Source organism: Zalophus californianus, chromosome 11 (genome assembly GCF_009762305.2).
Source record: "Zalophus californianus isolate mZalCal1 chromosome 11, mZalCal1.pri.v2, whole genome shotgun sequence".
Classification (NCBI taxonomy): domain Eukaryota; kingdom Metazoa; phylum Chordata; class Mammalia; order Carnivora; family Otariidae; genus Zalophus; species Zalophus californianus.
The window spans coordinates 29564311-29586494 of NC_045605.1; the positions used below are offsets into that span (position 1 = coordinate 29564311).

Genomic DNA, 22184 nt, shown 5'->3' on the forward strand with positions numbered 1-22184 from the left:
GAAGAAGGAAAGTCTTCATGACGTTGGATTTGGCAATGATGTTTTGGATATGACACCAAAAGCACAGGCAACAAAAGGAAAAGATATATTCAACTCCATCAAAATTAAAAACTTATGTAAATCAAAGGACACTATCAATAGAATAAAACAGCATGGTTTCTGTTTCACATCAGTGGCATTAAGGACATTCATGAAGTTGTGTAACAATTGCCACGATCCATTTCCACAACTTGTTCATCATCCTAAACAGAAACTCTATACCGATTAAACAGCAACTCCCCATTTCCACCAAAACCCAGCCTCTGGTAATCTCCATTCTACTTTCTATGAGTTTGCCTATTCTAGGTACCACATATAAGTGGAATCATACAATGTTTGCCCTTTTATGTCTGGCTTATTTCACATAACATGTTTTCAAGGTAAACATGATATCCAGAATATATAAAGAACCCCTACAACTCAACAACAAAAACACCTACTTAAAAAAAAAAGGCAAAGGACTTGAATAAACATTTCTCCAAAGGAAATAAACAAATGATCAATAAGCACATGAAAAGATGTGCAGCATCTTCCAGCTTAGGGAAATGCAAATCAGAATCACAATGATATACTATTTCACACCCATTAGGATGGCTATTATTAAAAATAAAAAAACAAAACACAGAAAATTACACACGTTGGCGAGGATGTGGAGAAATTGGAACCCTCATGGGCATTGCTGATGGGGTTATAAACTGGTATAGCCACAGCAGTAAAGTTTAGCAGTTCCTCAAAAAGTTGCACATAGAATTACCATATAATCCAGAAATTAAACTCCCTGGTTCATACCCAAAAGAATTAAAAGCCAGGATTCAAACAGATACTTATACACCATGGTTCATAGCAGCATTATTCACAATAGCCAAAAAGTAGAAATAACCCATATGTTGATGAATGATGAATGGATAAACAAGATGTGGCAAATACATATGTGGGATACTATTCAGCCTTAGAAAAGAGTGAAATTCTGATACATAGTACACAGATGTACCTTGAAAATATGCTATGTGAAATAAGCCAGACATAAAAGGACAAACATTGTATGATTCCACTTATATGTGGTGCCTAGAATAGGCAAACTCATAGAAAGTAGAATGGAGGTTACCAGAGGCTGGGTTTTGGTGGAAATGGGGAGTTGCTGTTTAATCGGTATAGAGTTTCTGTTTAGGATGATGAACAAGTTGTGGAAATGGATCGTGGCAATTGTTACACAACTTCATGAATGTCCTTAATGCCACTTAATTGATTATACATGTAAAACTTGTTAAAATGGTGAATTTTATGTTATATATATTTTACTAGAATAAAAAATTTTTCTAAATAGTAATAGAATGTGGAAAAACTGGATCACTCATATAGATTGTACGTAGAAAACACAGTAAGATTAGGGGTGGAGCACCATGTCTCACATTCAGTTGAGATGTGTTATTGAGATGACATTGGGGAGGGTATGTGCTATGGTGAGCGCTGTGAATTGTGTAAGACTGTTGAATCACAGACCTGTACCTCTGAAACAAATAATACATTATATGTTGAAAAGAAAAAAAAAGAAGATAGCAGGAAGGGAAAAATGAAGGGGGGGAATTGGAGAGGGAGACGAACCATGAGAGACTGTGGACTCAGAAACAAACTGAGGGTTCTAGAGGGGAGGGGGTTGGGAGGTTGGGTTATCCCGGTGATGGGTATTAAGGAGGGCACGTACTGCATGGAGCACTGGGTATTATACGCAAATAATGAATCATGGAACACTACATCAAAAACTAATGATGTAATGTATGGTGATTAACATAACGTAATAAAAAAAGACTGACCTCTACCTCTGAAACCAATAATACATTATATGTTAATTAATTGAATCTAAATTAAACAAATAAATGGAAAGTTAAAAAAAAAGATGTTATTGAGATAAAAATACCACATTCAGTAAAGAGAAAATCTCTGTCACCCTGACCTGATTTTCTCTATTCACTAACCTTCAGTTGGGTAGGAAGAGCCAGACACTCTGCCTGCTGCTGAGGTTTTTTAGAGAGCCCAAAAGCAAAACCTCAAAACACTCATGTTCAATGAAATGTCAGAAACATGTAGGCAGTGCCAAATTATTCATCATCACGTAAGTGTTTTCATTGCATACTTTGATCACGAATGCAGTTAAGCCAGTTGATTTTTTAACTTAACATATTCACTAAAATAATTCAGGAAAACTTATATAAAATTTTTTATGTAAGTTTAAATAGTTCTTAAGTATATATTTTCTGATATATTATAAATATTAATTAAAACTGTTACTTCACTTTTTTTACTGTATCCAGTGGATTCCAAATGTCATAATGATTTGATATGTCATTTTAGGAATAACAGGTTTTCTACATTTTAATGTTGAAATAATTATAGATTCACAGGAAGTTGCAAAGATATAGTACAGAGTAGTCCCTTGTTAGTAAAACAAAACAAAAAAACCTAGATCATGACAGTTTTGAAATTCAGATTTGAATTTTGAAAGCAGTGAATTTTTGGTATAACCCAACTCTGGAAACAGTTTGTGAGTTTCCTAAAAAAACTGACCATGCAACAACATACAGTAGAGCACATGTACTCTTGGGTGTTTATTCCAGTGCAAAGGAAACCTTGTTCATACAAAACCATGTTCCTGGTAGCTTTATTCAGAATAGCTGCAAACTGAAAACAACCCAGCTATCTTTTAATGGGTGAGTGGTTAAACTGGTACATCCATACCATGGAATGCTACTCAGCAATGCAAAGAAATGAACTATTGTTAGGGCATTATGCTGAATGAAAAAAAAGCCAATCTCAGAAGGTCACCTATGGTGTATTTCCATTTATATATATTATTTATATGTCTCTAAGTGACAAAATTGTGGAGATGAAGAGCAGATTAGTGGTTGCTAGGGGTAACGGATGGTGAGGGGATAGATGTGACTATAAGGGGTGGCGTGAGGGGGATCTTTGTTGGTGGGATAGTTCTGCATCTTTTTGTTAAATAGTTCTTTATATTGCAGTGGTGATTACAGGAATCTTCACATGTGATAAAATGACATAAAACCATACAATTTTTTCTACACGTCAGTTTTCCATATTGTGCTATAATTATGTAAGATACGACCAGTGGGGGAAACTGGGTGAAAGATTTACTGAATTTTTTAAAAAAGATTTTATTTTAGGGGCGCCTGTGTGGCTCAGTCAGTTAAGCATCTGCCTTCGGCTCAGGTCATGATCCCAGGGGTTCTGGGATCAAGTCCCGTGTCAGGCTTCCTGCTCAGTGGGGAGTCAGCTTCTGTGTCTCCTGCTCCCCCTGTTTGTGCTGTCAAATAAAATCTTTTTAAAAGAAGATTTTATTTTAGAGAGAGAAAGCATGACCGGGGGAAGAGCAGAGTCTAGAGAGGGATAAGCAGACTCCACACTGAGCACGAGCCCAACATGGGGCTTGATCCTACCACCCCAAGATCATGACCTGAGCCTAATCAAGAGTCGGACATTTAACTGACTGAGCCACCCAGTGCCCCAGATTTACTGAATTTTAATGACCACACACTGAAACCATAATATGCTTGGGACTTAACCACACCTTCCTCTAAAGGGGAGTCTTAAATTTGGTTAAGAGGTTTTGAATACAAACAGACAACTACATGTATCTTAGACATGTTCTAAGTCCAAGATTCAATAATCTATTCCTAGGCAGGATGAAGAAGAGAGTGACCACATTATAGCCCTGTGAGAAAACTGAATTCAACTAAATGATTTTTTGGAAAGCTCAAGTCAAGGAAATCCAATACAGAATACAAAAAAATGCACCTTGATTTATTCAGCAAACACTTTCCAAGTACCTACTAAATATCATTCAGTGTTAGAATTGAAGATATAAAGATGAGTAAACCTAAAAAAACTTGTTCTTTTATACTAGAATGTAAGCTCCATGAGAACATATATTTTGGTATGTTTTATTCATGTATCATCTGTAATGTTTAGTCCAGTATCCGGCATTTAATAGGTGCTAAATAAAAATAGCTGAATGAATGGGCTCTCCTAAAAAGCTTAGAGTCTGAAGCCAAGATAGATATGAAATAGGGACAAGAGCATGTGATAGATGCTATCATAGATTCCCCCCCTTTTTCTCCTTCCTGAAACTCTTTTTTCAGTCTTTTTTTTTTTTTTAAGATTTATTTATTTGACAGAGAGAGATACAGAGAGAGAGGGAACACAAGCATGGGGAGTGGGAGAGGGAGATGCAGGCTTCCCGCAGAACAGGGAGCCTGATGCGGGGCTTGATCCCAGGACCCTGGGACCATGACCTGAGCTGAAGGCAGATGCTTAACGACTGAGCCACCCAGGTGCCCCTACCTTTTTTTTCAGTCTTAAGTAGTATAATCTCTTTGTGAGTATTCTGATGGTACTGGGGTTCAGCATGTGCACAATTAAGCTTTAGCAGCCACCACTTCAGGGCTGGCTTCCGGACCCCATTTTCCAGCTGGTTGTGTCAGAATCTTACGCTCAGGCACAGGTAGTATTCCAGATGAGTTACTTGTGATGCCTTTAAGAGTTAGGTTTGTTCTAGTCCTCATAGCACCATTCTTTTACACAAGTTATTGCTATTCAGTTGACCCTTGGACAAGATGGGGCTAATAGGTAATAGGTGCTTGCCCTCCCCCCTGCAGTTGAAAATCCTGTAATATCTGAATTTTTGACTCCCCCAAAACTTAACTATTAATAATAGCCTATTGTTGACCAGAAGCCTTACCTATAACATAAACAGTCGATAAAGTCATATTTTATATGCATTATATGCTGCATTCTTATAATAAAATAGCCTGGAGGAAAAAAAAGTTAAAATCATAAGAGAAAGTACATTTACAGTACTGTATGGATATTTATTTAAAAAATTCCTCCAGGAGGGGCTGGGACGGGGTGGTGGCGGTGGGCCTGGCTTTGGGGTGATGATGCTCCACAGCCTGGTGGTCTCTGCTCAGCAGTGGGCCGCCCATGGGTGCTGACGGTGGTGGCCTGGAGGTTCAGTACCACTGACCCACCTACCTGGAAGTATACCGCCAGCTATAACCATCAGCAGCTTCGGGGGCAGGTCAGCACTGGGCCAGGAGGGACTCAGGGCAGCACGGAGGACCTTCTGGGCATGTTCTTGTGCTTCAGCCCAGCCTCCTGCCTGCCAGCCCTGGGCGCTCAAACTGACCACCCTGTTGGCACAATGGGCCACCGGTAGCCCTGTCTGGTACCAGGGCTCCCCCTGGGCTGCTGATGGCTGGCTCCCTGCAGGCCTCCCCTCCCTGTGTTCTCAGAGGGCAGCAAGTGTGACTTCTGCACCAGTCATGTTTGATTCTCCTGTGGAGACTGGGCTGGGCAGTTGTAAATAAATACCATGTGGCTTTTCCTGTAAGCCCTTAAAAAACCCACCTGTAAGTGGACCTGTGTAGTTCAAACCCGTGTTGTTCAAGGGTCGTCTGTATTTTAAAGTGGGATCTGGGCTTGTGGGGATGGGTAAATGAGGCAGTGTAGAATATTTGTAAGTTTAAGACTCGTTTAAGAATAATAGTAATAAAAAAAGACTTAAGAATAGAAGGAGATTTCTGAAATGTAGGACTCTCAGCGTGAGCCGCCTCAGCTCGGGCCCAGCTGTGGTGAATCCTCAGAGCTACACTTGCTCGTAGTGGTCCTCTGTTGTTTAATCTTCTTGGGACATACTGTCTTCCAGGATTGGCACAGGCAGCTGCCTGTGAAACTTACCCAGGGTAAATGGGCAGGAGAGGGTCTGGCCGAGCCTTCATTAAGGAGTACAGAGCATTCACCTCTTTGCTGCAGAGTAGAGGGATTAAAAGAGGTGATTATTTCCATTATCTGGGGCTGTGTTACCTTAGCTTCTTTTAGGTTGTAAGAAGCACATTGGCTTAGTTCACTCTAGAGGTTTATTACATAAAGAATGTGTCTCAGTTAGCCTTCATGAGATTTCCACATGGTTGCAGACACTAGAGGAACTTCCCTGTTACCCTGTTTGTCCTCCAGTTCACTTGTTACCAACTCTAGTGTTTCCACCATTTTTGATAAATCAGCTAATCCCTCCTTCTGCTCTTCTTCCAGTCTGTTTTTCTGGTGACTATGAACTCTCTAATGCATTTCTAATTTCTCTTAACATCATACTTCTTAGAGGAAAGGGGCAGATTGGGTTGTCTAGTTTATTATTCAGTTGGGTGAAGCTCTCATGAGTTACCTCAGAGGCCCCTTAGATGGCCTCTAGGTTGGAAGCTGATTCCTGGTCATAGTCATTTGTAACCAGAGTTTCAGTGTCTCATCATCCAAATTATAGTGATCGCACTGAAAGAACTGTCTGTGATCATTTCCTTAGAAGGAACCTGTGTGGCCTTGCTAGATATTCAAAGCATCGTTTATTACTCTTTATCAGTGGGTCACTGGGAGCTTTCAGACTGAAGGAGAAGTAGAAAATGCTGCACATACATGGGATGTGTTTCTGGTTCCCAAAAGGAGTAGCCCATGGTTAATCAAAACAAAATAAAATTATCTTTACTTGTCCTGGTTCTATAACCTTTTGTAGAAGTCAGTGTTCTAGAAATTAATAACAACTCAGGTATATGTATTATACTTCTGATTTTCATCCCTCTTAGTAAATTTTTTATGGCTTTTGCTATAATTAATGAAGTCTAAGAAAGAAAGGATCAAAATGTATACTTGGAATGTACACATGTAACTGAACCATTAAATAAGATTTATAAAGGGGAAAGACTGGACCTGCATCCCACCTAATGTACAAGGAGTTAGAAAGCCACTTAGAGTACATGTCTTTCTGCACATTGTCTTTAGCTGGGATAGTAAGCTAAGATCCAGAGACCTTAATGAGGGTTTTGTATGAAGGCCCTCTTTGGGGAATGCATATTTTCCTAGAGGCCAGGTAGCTGAAGAATGAGATTTTATGGGTGGTCAGTGTATCTACTTGATCTCCAAGAAGATAGGTAAGACGTTTGAGACCATGATAAACTGGTTTTAATGTTTGTTCAAGCACATGGACAGTCAGATGCTAGTTTTGAAAGGGATTACCAGGCAGTTGGCATATCTTGATATCTTCAGTAGCTTCATGAAAATTATGTTATTATTTTCTCATTTTACCAAAAACTAGTGAAAACTTTTTTTAAAGATTTTAATTTATTTTAGAGAGCATGCGCATGAGCCAGCGCAGGGAGGAGCAGAGGGAGGGAGACAAGCAGATTCCTGCTGAATGGGTAGCCCCACATGGGGCTTGATCCCAGGACCCTGAGATCATGACCTGAGCCGAAATCAAGAGTTGGATGCTTAACAGACTGGAGCCACCCAGGCGCCCCAAGTGAAAACTTTTTTTCTTTAATTTTATTATGTTAATCACCATACATTACATCATTAGTTTTGATGTAGTGTTCCATGATTCATTGTTTGCATATAACACCCAGTGCTCCATGCAGAACGTGCCCTCTTTAATACCCATCACCAGGCTAACCCATCCCCTCACGTCCCTCCCCTCTAGAACCCTCAGTTGTTTCTCAGAGTCCATGGTCTCTCATGGTTCGTCTCCCCCTCCGATTTCCCCCCCTTCATTTTTCCCTTCCTACTATCTTCTTTTTTTTTTTTTAATCATATAATGTATTATTTGTTTCAGAGGTACAGGTCTGTGATTCAACAGTCTTACACAGTTCACAGCGCTCACCATAGCACATACATTGGGGAGGGTATGTCCTAGTGAAAACTTTTTAATGAATGAGAATCACTGGGTTACATGGTTAATATAGCGAGGTGGTCTCTTAGCTGGTTGATATCTATACCAGAGAATGTTGTGCCATCCTGAAGGGGAAGGTACCAGGCCATGAGTCTGGGCCATATCAAATCCACCAAGAGTGCCGTTGCTGGGTTGGAAGCCTAGAGGAGACGAGAGTTGCAGGAGGCAGGAATGACAAGGCCCAGGTGGGTCTGGATGAAAGATGTTGACAGGATTAAGAATGGCTCTGAGCAAGAAGGAAATTCTTAGAGCTTTAGCTCCAGGGCAGTTATGTTCTGGAACTAAATTCTCAGAACTCTTCCACTCAGTTCATTCCAGTGAGGTCAGACTAAGAAAGAAAGCGATCAGCTTGCTGTATCTAAGAGACTTTGTTTTGGAATATAGTATTTTTCTATCCTCTGAGGTTATTGTAGCCTACATAGAAGGGAAAAATCTGAACTTTGTTGGAAGATTCTCTGCCATTTTAGAGTTGCATTGTCTCTGATTTTACTTTTTTTCCCTTCAGGTTGCTTGATTGGGGCCGTGAATCTCAAATCCAGCAACCGAACCCCAGTAGTACAGGAATTTGAAAGTAAGTACAAGGGAGACTACTAAGAGAATGGGCGCCATCTAATGGATGTTTGGTAGTCTTGCAGCCAACTCAGGACAAACACAGGCGCACAGTGCCCTAGAGACGTCCGGGTGGGTGGCTCCTTAGCAGTGCATTTGATGTGCACGTGTGTCAGCGAAGTACTCCTTCAGCAGGCCAACAGGGAACTCTGCAGGTTTTATATTGGCTAGAATCAGATTCCTGCCCTGGCTTTGTATGTATATAACAAAGAATTTTCTTACATAGAAGCACAGTATTAAGGGGGAGTGTGTACTCTATTTAGTAAAAGTTCTTGGTAATCGTCTTTATTATTTTTTTGGCTAAAATTCAGCTTTTCTTAAAGTCATTTGGAGCCTGGAGATAGATAGATTTTTTAACCTGCATGCAAGACTTCTTTAAAATTAGAGATAGCTTGCAGTGTCCAGGTATACAAGTGATCATAAAATTGTTCCCCATTCTCTGAGAGGGCTTTTTTGTTGTTTTTTGCTCATTAGGTGTGGAACTATCTTGTATCATTACGGATTCACAGACAAGTGACCCCAGGATTGAATGGAAGAAAATTCAAGATGACCAAACCACATATGTGTTTTTTGACAACAGAATTCAGGGTATGATCCTCTAATCCCCTACTTTGTCCACAAGGGCCAGGCATATACTTGTGCCCAGAGACTTTCCTCTGACTGGTCCTGCATCTGCATCCAGGATTGGTTTTTTCTGTTTTGTTTGTTTCACTTACGGAAAATTCAAATATGGAAAGGTAATGAGAATAATATATTAAACCTCCCTGTCCCTGTCATTCAGCTTCAACAAGTATCACCTCATTAGTTATGATTTAAATCTATCTGTAGCCCATCCTGTTGAGTTATGAGAGTGAACATTTTCCTAGGCCATCCTCTTATCATGGTCCCATTCATGATACCAACTGCATGAGTTAATCAGAAGGATCACATGGAACAGCAAGGAGACAAGACAGGTATTTACTGAGCAACTACTGTGTGCCAAGCTTCCCACATTGAGAAAGCATTTGCTAGAACAGACGTCAGCATAGGGTATCTCTGATCACATGAAGCAGGAGCAGGGCAGGTGATGGGGGAGGCTTCCCAGAAGTGACATCTAAGCTGAGCTATGAAGCCGGTCAACCAGGCCAGATGGTGAGGGGTGGGGTGGAGGAAGGTGTTGGACAAGGAAGAATGCTCTGCATATATAGATGTGGCAGCAAAGGCAGGTTTGCTTAAGGAAACTTCAAGTTCTCTATCACAGCTGGGACTTAAGGAGGGGAGAGAGGAATGACTCCACATGGCTGTCGAGGCATGCCAGGGCCAGCAAGAAGCACTGAATGCCATGCAAGAATGGACAGTATCTTGAGGTCTGCAAAGATTTTTTAGAGGGAAGGAACATGATTTCATTTACACTTTAGAAAGACTTGACTTGATTTGTAGAGGAGATTGGGGATGGGGAAACTCAGAACAGTGGTGCTAATTTAGAACTTTTTTGCAGATGCTAGAAGGGAGCTGCTGATGGCCAGAGCTAAGGTTGAGGCAGTGTAGAGAGACATGGGGAGGGATTGCTAGGAGCTGGCTGTGGCAAGGGAGGGAGAGATTGAAATTATAGATGACATGCAGTGGGATCTTACCTTTACTCTGACGGGAGGGACAGGGTAAACATGAGGGACAAATGCAACAGCTTCTAAGGGCTGGCTTTGGAGTTCTCAGAGAAGTTGATAGTTGAGGCTTCAGAGAAGAGGAGAGATGTTGTGGAAACAGCCAAATCTCAGTCTTCCTGCTTTGGGTCCCCAATATCATCAGGAGTCATAGGCTCTTAAAAATCATCTTTTTGGGGGGCACCTGGGGCCTCTGTCAGTTAAGCATCTGCCTTCAGCTCAGGTCATGATCCCAGGGTCCTGGGATGGAGCCCCATGTCAGGTTCCCTGCTCTCACAGGGAGCCTGCTTCTCCCTCTTCTACCCATTCATGGTCTCACTATCTCTCTCTCTCAAATAAACAAATAACATCTTAAAAAAAAAGAAAGAAAATGTTTTTGCAAATGTTCATCTTTCATCATAAGCATTTTTCTGTTTTTATTATATTATGGTAAATCCTTCCTGTTCTTCCCACCAGTCAGCAGGTTTAGTAATAATTATTTTCTATTTTTGTGTCATTTTTTTTCTAACTCTTTCCTTTGTCATTCTTTTTTTTTTTTTAAGATTTTATTTATTTATTTGACAGAGCACAAGCAGGGGGAGTGGCAGGCAGAGAAAGAGGGAGAAGCAGGCTCCCCACTGAGCAGAGAACCCAATGCAGGGCTCCATCCCAGGACCCTGGGATCATGACCTGAGCTGAAGGCAGATGCCTAACCAACTGAGCCACCCAGGCGTCCCCCTTTATTTGTCATTCTCTAGGTTCTTCATGCTTCTTTGAAAGCATACCATCTTTTTATGCTTAAAAAATTTTAAATATTGAGATATTCATATAGCATAAAACTCACATTTTTTAAAGTGTATACTTCAGTGGTTGTTAGTATATTCAACAAAGATGTGCAACCATCACTGCTATCAAATTCCAGAACACTTTCATCAACCCCAAAAGAAACTGCATATCCTTTAGCATTGACTTCCCTTCCGCTCTGTCCCCACCTCCTGGCAACCACTAATCTATTTTGTCTCTATGGATTTGCCTATCCTGGACACTTCATATAAATGGAATCATACAATATGTGGTTCTTTGTGACTGACTTCTTCCACTCAGCATATTATTTTCAAGGTTCATCCATGGTGTAGCATGTATCAGTACTTCATTCCTTTTTATATGGATGAATAATATTTCACTGTAGGTAGGCCACTTTTTTTTTATCCATTTGTCAATTGATGTACACTTGGGTTGTTTCCAGTTTTTGGCTATTAATAAGGCAGCTGTGGATATTCATGTAAACATAATGGTTTATGTGTAAACATAAGTTTTCATTTGGGGACGATAAATGACCAAAAGTACAATTGCTAGGTAATATGGTGGTTGCACGTATAGTTTTTTTTTTTTTTTTTAGAAAAAAAATAGTGGGGAAATACAGCAGTGTATTTTCCCTACATCCTCACTAACATTTATAATTGTCCATCTTTTCAATTTTGGCCATCCTAGTGGGTGTGAAGTGGTATCTCATTGTGGTTTTGATTTGCATTTCCCTGGTGACTAATGATGCTGAGCATATTTTCATGTTCTTGGTGGCCATTTGTATCTATTTCTTTGGAGAAATGTCTACTCAAATCCTTTGCCCATTTTTAATTAGTTATTTGTCTACTTATTGTTGAGTTGCAAATTCCTTTTATATTCTGGATACTAGTCCTTTGTCCCAGATACTTTCTCCCATTTAGTGGATTGTCTTTTCAAAACTAACATGTGTCTTTTGAAGCACAAAATTTTAAAAATTTTTTATGAAATTCCAGTGAGGGCCAATGTAACTTTATTTTTTATGGTTGCGGTCTTTGTGCCATTTCTAAGAAATTGTTGCCTAATCCAAGGTCATGATGATTTATATCTGTTTTTTCTAAGAGTCATACTGTTAACTCTTGGGGTTTTTTTTAAAGATTCCATTTATTTATTTCAGAGAGCAAACGCATGCACGCAAGAGAGAATGAGAGAGCAGGTACAAGTGGTGGGAGGGACAAGCAGACTCCCTACTGAGCAGCGGGGCTCGATCCCAGGACCCTGGGATCATGACCTGAGGCATGACGAAGGCAGACGCTTAACCAACTGAGCCACCCAGGATCCCCCATACTATTAACTCGTATAGGAAGGTCTTTGTTGTATATAGTATGAGGTAGGAGTCCAACCTCATTCTTTTGCATGTGGATATCCAGTTGTCCCAGCACCATTTATGAATACTGGTTGTTTTCTAATGTTGTTTGTTTGATTTTTTTCTCCTTTAATGGGAATCCTGGCTAGGAATGATGAGAAGGAAATGAGGTCTCTGCTTTAACAACAGAGACACAGGTAATGACACATGTACCTCTTACACACCAGGTACTATTTTGGTGCTAGTGTCCCCAGTTCACCTCTCTTTTCCAGGAGCAGAAACAGAAGCCTGTGTGCAGTCTCCTTATGGAGGCATTAAATGCTAGCCTCAGAAGCCACCACCTTCAGGTGGCAGAGACGTCTTTAAACAGTCATTTTATGTTCTGCATCCTCTTTTCTACAGGAGATTTGGCAGGTCGTGCAGAACTACTGGGGAAAACCTCTCTAAGGATCTGGAATGTGACCCGGACAGACTCAGCCCTTTATCGCTGTGAGGTGGTTGCTCGAAATGACCGCAAAGAAATTGATGAGATTGTCATTGAGTTAACTGTGCAAGGTAGGAACTCACATGAAGTTAAAACATGTTCCCCCTTTTAGGCCTCATGAGTCTGTCTAGAAAATAAAAAAGATCTGGAAGGGGGAAAAATAAAAAAAAAAAAGATCAGCTCTTTCTTTCCTTCTAGACTGTATCCCTAGGGGTATTGCAGGACTTAGGGAGTAGGCAGTTGTAGGAGCTTGGGCTGCCTGAGTTGGGGTGGAAGGGGAGAAGGGAAGTGGAGCTCTCCCTCCACCAGCTGCAGGAGGTGCTCCTCGGAAGCTGGAGGCATTAGAAATGCACTGAGGGGTTATACGCGGGGAGTTGGGGGGCGAGCTGCAGGGCAGATGCAGCAGCAGATCCAAGCCTGCGGGCGCGACCTGGAGGTGGCAGTGCTGCAGCCCCTGGCTGGTTGTCCTGTTTTGGGAGCAGGTTTATTGTGGGCTTTGAGAAGAATCAGTTCACGCTGCTGATTTGAAACCCCAACCCACATTTCTCCCACAGTGAAGCCGGTACCTCCTGTGTGCAGAGTGCCGAAGGCTGTACCGGTCGGCAAGACGGCCACGCTGCACTGCCAGGAGAGCGAGGGCTACCCCCGGCCGCACTACAGCTGGTACCGCAATGACGTGCCACTGCCCACCGACTCCAGGGCCAATCCCAGATTCCGAAACTCCTCTTTTCTCTTAAACTCTGAAACAGGCACTCTGGTAAGATCTCTTCTCAGAGGTGAGGGTAGAAATATCTTTGTTGAGGAAGGGGTTACCTGTTGTGGAAAGAGCACTTATTAGGAGAGACAGTGAACTCTATAAGACAGGAACTAAAAACCTATAATGTTGGAGATTCTATGGGAAAAATGAACCTCCCCTCCTTCTTATAAGCAAATAAGTTCTAAGGGGATAAAATAAAGGAAGGGAAACCTGTAAAATAAAGATGATTGTGGAGGTCTATTAAATGTAGTGGGTGGGTAATGTTAGGGTCCTGATGTGAATAACCAACTGTAAAAATCATGAGACATGGAAATTGGATTACTGGCGGGATATTCGATATTAAGGAATTGTTCATTGCTTTAGGTGCAATAAGGTATTGTAGTTATATCTGAAGAAGTCCTTTTTTTTAGAGTTGCATGCTTAAGTATTTATGGATAACATGTGTCTAGAATTTTCTTCAAAAAAACCCAGTGGTGGTGGTGGGAGGTGGGTGGGGGGAGAGATGAAATAAGATTGGTCTTGTGTACAGGACAGACTGCCCTCCGCAACAGCATCTCAGCCGAGCTTTACTGCAGCCAGGCCTCCTGATCCGTGGCTATCTAACTACACGTAGTAACAAGCAGGTTATTTAGGATCCTCTATATTTGTGTTGCCCAAGTGTTGCTGAGAGACAGTGCTTATCAGAGAGTCCCTTTCCCTGAATAAAAGTAAAGCCCACACAACGTGAGGGGATCTCATTGTTCAGGAGCTCTTGGGCAAGACTGCAGGGGAAGAATAGCAGGGAAGAACCTGGACAGTGAGCAGAAACCGAAAGGAAACCAGGAGCAAATGAGCAGACATTTTACTAGGCTCTGGACTTAGTGCCTTCGTGGGGGAGAGGAGCATGGCGATCTCTTCTCTTCAGTCCCCAGAGGTCAGCTCTGTTGATTGGTCTCATGATTTACTTGTAATTTCCTGCAACAGGTTTTCAATGCTGTTCACAAGGAAGACTCTGGGCAGTATTACTGCATCGCTTCCAATGATGCAGGCTCAGCCAGATGTGAGGAGCAGGAGATGGAAGTCTGTGAGTTACTTTTTGAAAATATTTCATCTGAAGACTGGCAAGTGGATAGAACACTTTTAATATTAGACCACCATCAGTTTAGACAACTGGTCAGCTTTCTTCTGGAGATGACTGGATTCACCAAAACTCACTCGGGTACATTGAAAGGAAAGATGAGAAAGTTCTGAGTAGCAGCTAAATGACTAATAAGTGATTACTTGCAGTATGTTTATCTCCTCAAAATAGACTTTCTGGAGTCTTCTGGTGTTGGGAACATAATTAATCATGTCGCTTTTAACTGAGTATTTATTTTTAAGAACATTTTTAAAGATTTTATTTATTTATTTGACAGAGAGAGAGCCAGAGAGCACAAGTGGGGGGAACAGGAGAGGGAGAGGGAGAAGCAGACTCCCCGCCGAGCAGGGAGCCCAACTCGGGGCTCCATCCCAGGACCCTGGGATCATGACCTGAGCTGAAGGCAGAGGCTTAACCAGCTGAGTCACCCAGGTGCCCCTTAACTGAGTTTAATAAACTCCATTTCTGGGATGTAAGCATCTGACTCTTGATCTTAGCTCAGGTGTTGATCTCAGGGTCATGAGATCGAGCCTTATATTGGGCTCCATGCTGGGCGTGGAGCCTACTTTAGATAAGATAGATGATAGATAGATAGATAAACTAACTCACTCCACTTCTTTGATAATTGATAAAATTATCAAAACATAATGTCGTGTAAGGTCCCCAGAAATTTATCCAGTTATAACCATTTTGTGGTAAGCTGACAGCCAGAGTTTTAGCCTCAGTAACTTTACCCTGTTCTGTGATGATACAGTCTCTCAGATACTGGTTCTAAAGGAGAGGTGTTGAAGGCAGGCTGGGGCAGATGGGGCATGTCACCATCACAATCACCTGGGGAGTAATCTCAGCCCCTCCCTCCTTCCTGTGTATAACTGACCCCAGAGCAATGTTTTCCAAGCCTGCCTGATTGTGAGAATCATTTGAGTGCACTGTTTCACGTACAGATTCCAAGGCCCCACCCCAGGCGTATGGACTCAGTCCCCAGGGGAGGTCTGGAAGTGTCTGTGTGTCAAACACCATTCCAGGGGATTCTTGTCATCTGTCAAATTCAGGAAACTGCTCCCGGGCAGGAGGAAGACTCTTGGGCTTTGCCCCAGACCTACTGAATCTCTCTCTAGTGATAGAGCTTGAGAATTGACATTTTAAAGTCAAAATTTCAATTTTTAAATGCACACTCACATTTGAAACCACTGCACTAGGATAAGGGAGAATTTAACAACTTCCAAGTTAGTTGGCTTATGTTGATATATTGCCTGCATGTTTTCCATTGCATTTTTATCTGCATGAAGGAAACAGCCCCAGTGCCCCATACTGATGGGGACTGAGTACCTTTGCCCAGTATACAGAAATGGGAAGAGGGAGTCAAGGGCTTTCCTCCAAGAGGCTTGTAGATACGAGGCCAGGCAGCTGATAGTGAAAGGTCATGTTCCCACCTCATATTTTTTTCAGTCCTGTGCGAAACTAGTCTCTTTCCCCAAATAACGCACAGCAAAGGGAATCCCTGGAAATTAGGAATTTTTTCTTTGGGATTCCTGGTTCCTTAATTCTGTCTTTATAAAGTGAAACCATTTTCTCCATTAATAATATTTTCAGGGATTTAGCCAGAAGACTGTAAAAGCCTTTTATACAATGCTAAGCCCCTTTTAATACAGGATTAAGTATGACAGCATTTGAACTTTGGAGGTCTCATTACTTTTTACAAGTGAGACCAGGGGTCTGGGGTCCTGAATGTTCCAGGCTAGAAAGAGTTGAAGTGGTCTCACTCTGCTCTTCTTCTGGCTGGGGTAGGCATGTGGGCGGAGCGGGGCAGTGGAAGGATGCAGGATTAGGAAGGAGGCACAATGGGCTCAGGGGCTTTTATAAGACCAGATAGTGTGTATCCTCTCTTCCCTCAATCCCTCTTTTCTCCAGATGACCTGAACATCGGTGGCATTATTGGGGGGATCCTGGTGGTCCTTGCTGTTCTGGCCCTGATCACCGTGGGCATCTGCTGCGCGTACAGACGGGGTTACTTCATCAATAATAAACAGAATGGCGAAAGGTGAGCCTGTCTTCTGTCTTAAGTGACAAAACCAAAGTTTAAGTTGGCATTACGTGAAAAATCAGTAGTCACTGAAGCCCCCTCTCCTCCTTTTTCAGTTACAAGAGTCCGGGGAAGACAGATGGAGTGAACTATATCAGGACAGATGAGGAGGTAAGGAAAGGAGTGAGGCAACAGAGCAGACATCCTTGAGGAAACCTAGAAATTGAGGTGTTTCCAGCAGAAAAAATGACATTCCTCCTTGGAAACCCTCCCAGTGCAATGTTTGTACACACTCCTGGCGTGCACAGTTTGCAGGCTCTAACAGTAGATGTTACTTTTGAAGAATGGTTTCATTTGATTTGTTTTGCCGTAAGTTTCTTCCTCGGGGAAACGGGGCCTAGACCTGGCTTCCACTCTTCCTCTCCCACTCGGGCCCCTGGGTTGGTAGAGGATGGCCGTGTCTAACCCTGTGTTGGCCTTGCAGGGCGACTTCAGACACAAGTCATCATTTGTGATCTGAAATCTGATGGTGTGGCTGAGGGAGCACATGCAAATACCTCTACCAGAAACTCCTATCAAGAGCAAACCGGGAGCCAAGTGCACTTGGACAGAGCTAGACACTTACGCAAAAGCTTTTTGTTTTGGCCAAAGTTGACCGCTACTCCTTTCTTACTTTTTAACCAGCCACATGAATAAAAGAATTATCCTCGAGATGGGCATAGTCATCACAAGGAGGAAAAAAAAACAAAACTGCATTTCACTGAGGCTGATTCCCAGTCTGTTTCTGGCCTGGCTCCTGCCTGAGTGTTAGGGTGATCAGAAAGCTCTTGGCCACAGAGGCTGGGCTGGGCACTGTGGGCCAGTGAAGCCAGTTTATTCACCACTCATCTACGTCAGCCAGTGTGAGTCCTGTGTGTGGGGCCACCAGGCAGCCATGCAGCACTGGTAACGCAGGGCTTGGGAGCACGACGCACTGCGACACCCTGCAGTTGCAGAGTTTGAACCAGGAAACCCAGAAAAGAGGTGTTTTATGCGATGATCTTGTTTCACAGCTGCCCGCAGCCAGCACTGCAGATTCTTCTTGAAGGTTCTGTTCATCAGTATTTTAGTGTCCATCTTGGAAAATCTGTTTGGATCAGAATTTTATGAAAACAGCCCAAATCAGGAAGGTAAATTGCTTGTTGGAAGAAGGCGTCTTCTTACCTGTAGGAACCCTGCTTGCCCATGGGGGGTGGGGGGGTCAGTATTTACATAAAACCTTCATCTTAGGCGAAATCTGAAATGGTACTGAAATAATGTTCTGCTTTTCTATGGGTGTTTATTTTATAAAATTTTACATTCTAAATTTTTGCTAAAGATGTATTTTGGTTATTGAAAAGAAAATTTCTATTTAAATTGTAAATATGTTGTCATACAGTGTTAAATACCTATTTTTTTAAAAATTTTCAATTTAAGGTAGGAGTTCCAAGCTACTAGTGTTAAATTGGAAAATGCCAATAATTAAAGAGTATTTTAACCCCAAAAATCCTCTCAAGGAAGCTTACTGGAACATTCCTTTTTTTCCACCTAAGTTAGCATTTTTCACAAGAGAATTTACATTGTCTATACATCCCATCATTGTTACTTAGGAAACCTTTAAAAAAAAAAATCCAGTTGAATAATGTCAAAATCTATTTGCAACTCTCCAAAAGAAACATAAGGAGCTCTAAGGTTAGCTTTGAATGGCCTCTTCCTAGATTACTCCGACTACCTGTGCCCAGAGACCACCCAGAAGTGCTTGGATGTCCCTGTGAAACCATGTTCGCAACTCCCAGGCTCGAGTCCTGTGCCCCACTCGAAGGCCATATTGGCTACTAACTTCGAAGGCTAGCCAGCATGTGCACTGCCATCTTTATTGGCCTGACAGAGGCTTTGTGTGCTGATTAGCTTTATAGCGTTGGACTTACTACTTTCTAGTAGTAAGGTGGACACTTCAAGAAGGGTGGGTGTCTTCCCTGTGGTATCCCAGCCTTCAGCTCCCCGGAGACAGAGCTCTTTCTCGTTGTGGATGGCTCATGAAACAAAGTAGCTATTGTTTGGCTTTAAAATTCATTTTACTTATTTGTGTAGTTCATCAGACTGTCCAGGGCCAAAGGCAGTTCTGAAAACTACAATCATGTTTTTTAAGAAAATGAATTCCACTTTTCCTCTTCTCCATGAAGAAAGCACGGAGACACCGCAGGTTGTGTCTCACTTCACAATAAACCTACATTATGTGGTGGCGGCGAGGCCAGCCCTTTGAAGAACGTCAGGTAGTGCAGCCGGGGTGGAAAGCCTGATGGCAAGGAAAGCGAAATGCCTGAATCAAGGGCCGTTTTCTGATTTTGATTTTAAAGTCTTTATCTACCCAAGACACTGCTGCTCACTGCGTGTGGGACATTAGAAACATCATTCAAGAGCCTTTGTTCTTCAAGAGCAGATGTTCTTCGCCTCAGATACATTGCTGTGTTAAACTCATGATGTGAAGCGGTTTGAAGAGGGAGCTTCTCAGAGGAGGGCCTCCAGTTCCACTGTGTGCTTCAAGGATGGTTTATATGTAGAAGGATGTAGTCATCTTGGGATTAAACTTCCAGCGTCTTAATTTTTTATACTTTGAGCGTTTTTTTTAATTGAATACTTGAGACTTATGTTGACTTTTCTTTTTTAAGTTCTGTGAATACTCTGCCACAGGCTGTTTGGCAGAAGCAGTGGGCAACTCTTCATAATTGCTTAATGGTACCCATCTTCTTTTGCGTTTGTGTTTTGAATGCTTAGACTTAAGATATCCCTTCATCTTCACCCCCGCTTGGTAGAAAGGGGTAGTGTCCCCGTTCTCTAATTGTTGGGGAGCAACGCCCTAGCTGCCATCTTGGTTGTCCTAGTGATAGGACAGCCCCGACTCCCTTCTCATGACCGTACCACCACCTAGCCTCATGCCATGTGAACTGGGGCTGACAGAGAGAAGTGAGTATGGAGGCTGGGAAGTTGGTGCCTGATACTGTAAAGATGTAGACGGAAAAGGACCATTCATGTGTCTTTAAGATGTGAATGCGACTGAAGACTCAAAGCCTCTACAAGGCCATTGTGGCCTCTAGCGTAGCTGTGCTGTACATAGACGTTGCAGACTTGTACTAACACACCTGCAAGTTGGTATTTGTTAAACCTCATTTATAAAAGCTTTTAAAAAATCAGCTTTGCCTCGTTTTTTCTTTTATGTGCTCTTGAGTTTACCTCGTTTTCCTAGCATTTTGTTAGGCAAGTACACTTAAAATGGCACGATCCCAGGTTTAAAGAGAGACTGCCATCAATTACCATCTGCTTGATTTGGAGATAAGTGTCTTTACTCAAGAGCTGCTTTGTGACTCTCTCTGCCAATGACCTGTCCATGTGTGTCACCGTTCGTGTATGGGAGCACTGCAGAATAGAGCACAGTGACATTCTACCCCTCTAATCCAACTACCACATTTATACTAAAAACATATCAACACAGTAACCCTGTACTTTTGCTTCTGTAGTGCTGGGATTAAAAAGTGAACTGACTGACTTTTTCCTTGTCACTCTTGGACAAAACGTGAATGCACACGTGTTTAAGGTTACCTAACGGCATCAGCAAAAGACACCAAAGCACGCCCCCCCCCCCCCCAATCCCCATGGGAGCAGTCTTTGTGGACTGTTAACACAAACCAGCGTTAGTGCAAGCCGCACACAGGCGGACTTTCAGGAGCAGGCCCGCGTTTACATATGAAGAAGGACAGAAGGACATGTGCTGTTAGGAGGCAGACAGCTTCTGTCCGGGGACAGAGGCAGAGGAACAGATGAGCTGAACCTTAAAGACAGACAAAGGGAGTCTTTTTTTTTTTTTTCCTAAAAGGAAAGTGGGTTTTATTTTTCTTTTTCTTTAACAACAGACGTTTATTTCTCACAGTTCTTGAGTCTGGAAGGGTTTTATTATTCTTAAACACTTAATGTAAATTAAAAAGCCCTGTTCTAAAAGTAGAAATAGTCTATCTGGTAGAAATATTCTATGGAATACCAGAAGGCTGTATTTATGCTTAACCTTTATTATTCCATTTTAGAAAGCTGTACACTTTAAAACCTGTAATTTATAAATAAGAATAAAAAAATAATTACAATCAAAGTTTCATCATTAGATACAGGAAACTACTGTACTGTAGGGAATTCCGACAAGGTAACAGGATTCATTTATATAAAAGAAAGCTGATCTGTTGTGTTCCTTAAAGACCAGAGTATGCTTTATCAGAATGAACTCGATACTTTCAAATGGAGTAAAGTTAGAATATTAAATAGCTATGGCATTTCTCTATTATTTTACAATTTTTTTTTTTTTAACCACATACTGCATAAAGAGAAATGTAAAAGGTTGTTCACCACACAGGTGAACAGGCAGAGTGCTAGGGTCATAAGAAAAAACTCTGGTATCACACAGTTAAAAGCCTCCTCCTCCCTGGGGGTAAGGGAGGTGGACTCTTGTCTTTCCACAGGCAGGAGACAACATGTCCTTAGAGTTCTTGCCTCCCGAACACTCCTGAATGACTGTTTCAGTTGGCTGTTTTCAGGGGGGTCTTTCGGAGTGACCTCCTGCTGGGGGCTGGGTTATCTTTATTTCTGGCTGGGGACTTCACATTCCACTGCTGAGGCTGTGGAGGCCTAGGGAAAGGAAACAGTCATTCTGGAACTAAAGATAAAACCCTGACAAAAACATTTACCTCAAGAGGAACTCTTGGTAAACTTACGGTTTATCAGGAAGCGATAAACATAAAATGTCATTTCCTTGACACTGGGCTTCAATTTTCTCTGAAAGAGAGTCAGACACAAATTCAGATTTCCCAGAACTCAAAAGTGGCTAATGCATCTGACAGAAAAGGAACTTGCCTTTGGTTGAAGGTGTCCGTGGGGTGCCTATGTAGCTGACTCCTGCTCCAAATGTGACATCATTGATGGTCCCTGGGTAAATTTGGGGACAACAACAGCATTAACAAAAAGCCAGTAGGAAGCAGACCTACATAAAGTCACCCGAGCAAGATCAGGTGGAGCTTCCGCTACAGTTTTACTCAGTCACTTGTATCACTCCCTAAGCACCATCAAATCCAATCCAGGGGCCCTCTCAGGCTCAGTCTGACCTTTCTGTGGGACTCAATGAAGTTGGAGACTCTGTCCTCCTGGATACTCATCCCATCCGTGGTCTCCTGGCTCCCTCCTCTGACCACTCCCTCACATGGCTTTGTGGCCCCTGCACTCCCACTGGCCACTGGCCCTGGCTTCTCACCCACCACACGTCTCCGGTTACTGCCAACACACCAGTGACCCCCGACTCCGGCCTCTCTCCCACGTCCTGTGTCTCCTACTGTACTGCACTCCCTGAAGACACCTGGCCACCTCGTCACCCCCGCTCCTCAGCACGTTCCTTCTGAACCTCAGTGTTATCAGTGGACTGTCCCAGTTGGGACTGTGAGGCATGAGAGGCTCCTTCTCCATTAACCTAATCACTAAGCAGTTACATTCGTCTTCCTCCTAGCTCCTCCTTCTGCCGCTTCCTCTCCTTCTCTCACCAGATGTGTGCTCCTCTCC

The 22184-nt window shown here is 42.4% G+C and overlaps 2 protein-coding genes and 1 pseudogene across 4 annotated transcripts in view; 2 read left to right on the forward strand and 1 right to left on the reverse strand.

Annotated features, from left to right (window-relative positions):
- LOC113914376 overlaps window positions 1-5269 on the forward strand; it is a 50413-nt pseudogene extending 45144 nt beyond the window's left edge.
- Window positions 1-22184, forward strand: part of JAM3 (junctional adhesion molecule 3) — a 106683-nt gene that overhangs the window by 76641 nt on the left and 7858 nt on the right. Inside the window, exons 2-9 of one of the 2 annotated variants that reach the window (XM_027579430.1) lie at window positions 8328-8393; window positions 8906-9019; window positions 12599-12751; window positions 13235-13437; window positions 14401-14500; window positions 16466-16595; window positions 16694-16748; window positions 17062-19802. In XM_027579430.1, the coding sequence (XP_027435231.1) occupies window positions 8328-8393; window positions 8906-9019; window positions 12599-12751; window positions 13235-13437; window positions 14401-14500; window positions 16466-16595; window positions 16694-16748; window positions 17062-17097 (857 nt within the window). In that variant the 3' untranslated portion in view covers window positions 17098-19802. Of the gene's footprint in view, window positions 1-8327; window positions 8394-8905; window positions 9020-12598; window positions 12752-13234; window positions 13438-14400; window positions 14501-16465; window positions 16596-16693; window positions 16749-17061; window positions 19803-22184 lie in introns of those variants that run through there. The other variant, XM_027579431.2, reaches the window with a different exon arrangement.
- NCAPD3 (non-SMC condensin II complex subunit D3) overlaps window positions 20477-22184 on the reverse strand; it is a 69200-nt gene continuing 67492 nt past the window's right edge. For both annotated transcript variants that reach the window (XM_027579423.2, XM_027579422.2), the window contains 3 exons: window positions 21489-21560; window positions 21350-21410; window positions 20477-21263 (listed from right to left, as the gene is read on the reverse strand). In XM_027579423.2, coding sequence (XP_027435224.1) covers window positions 21155-21263; window positions 21350-21410; window positions 21489-21560 — 242 coding nt within the window. In that variant the 3' untranslated portion in view covers window positions 20477-21154. The remainder of the gene's footprint in view (window positions 21264-21349; window positions 21411-21488; window positions 21561-22184) is intronic.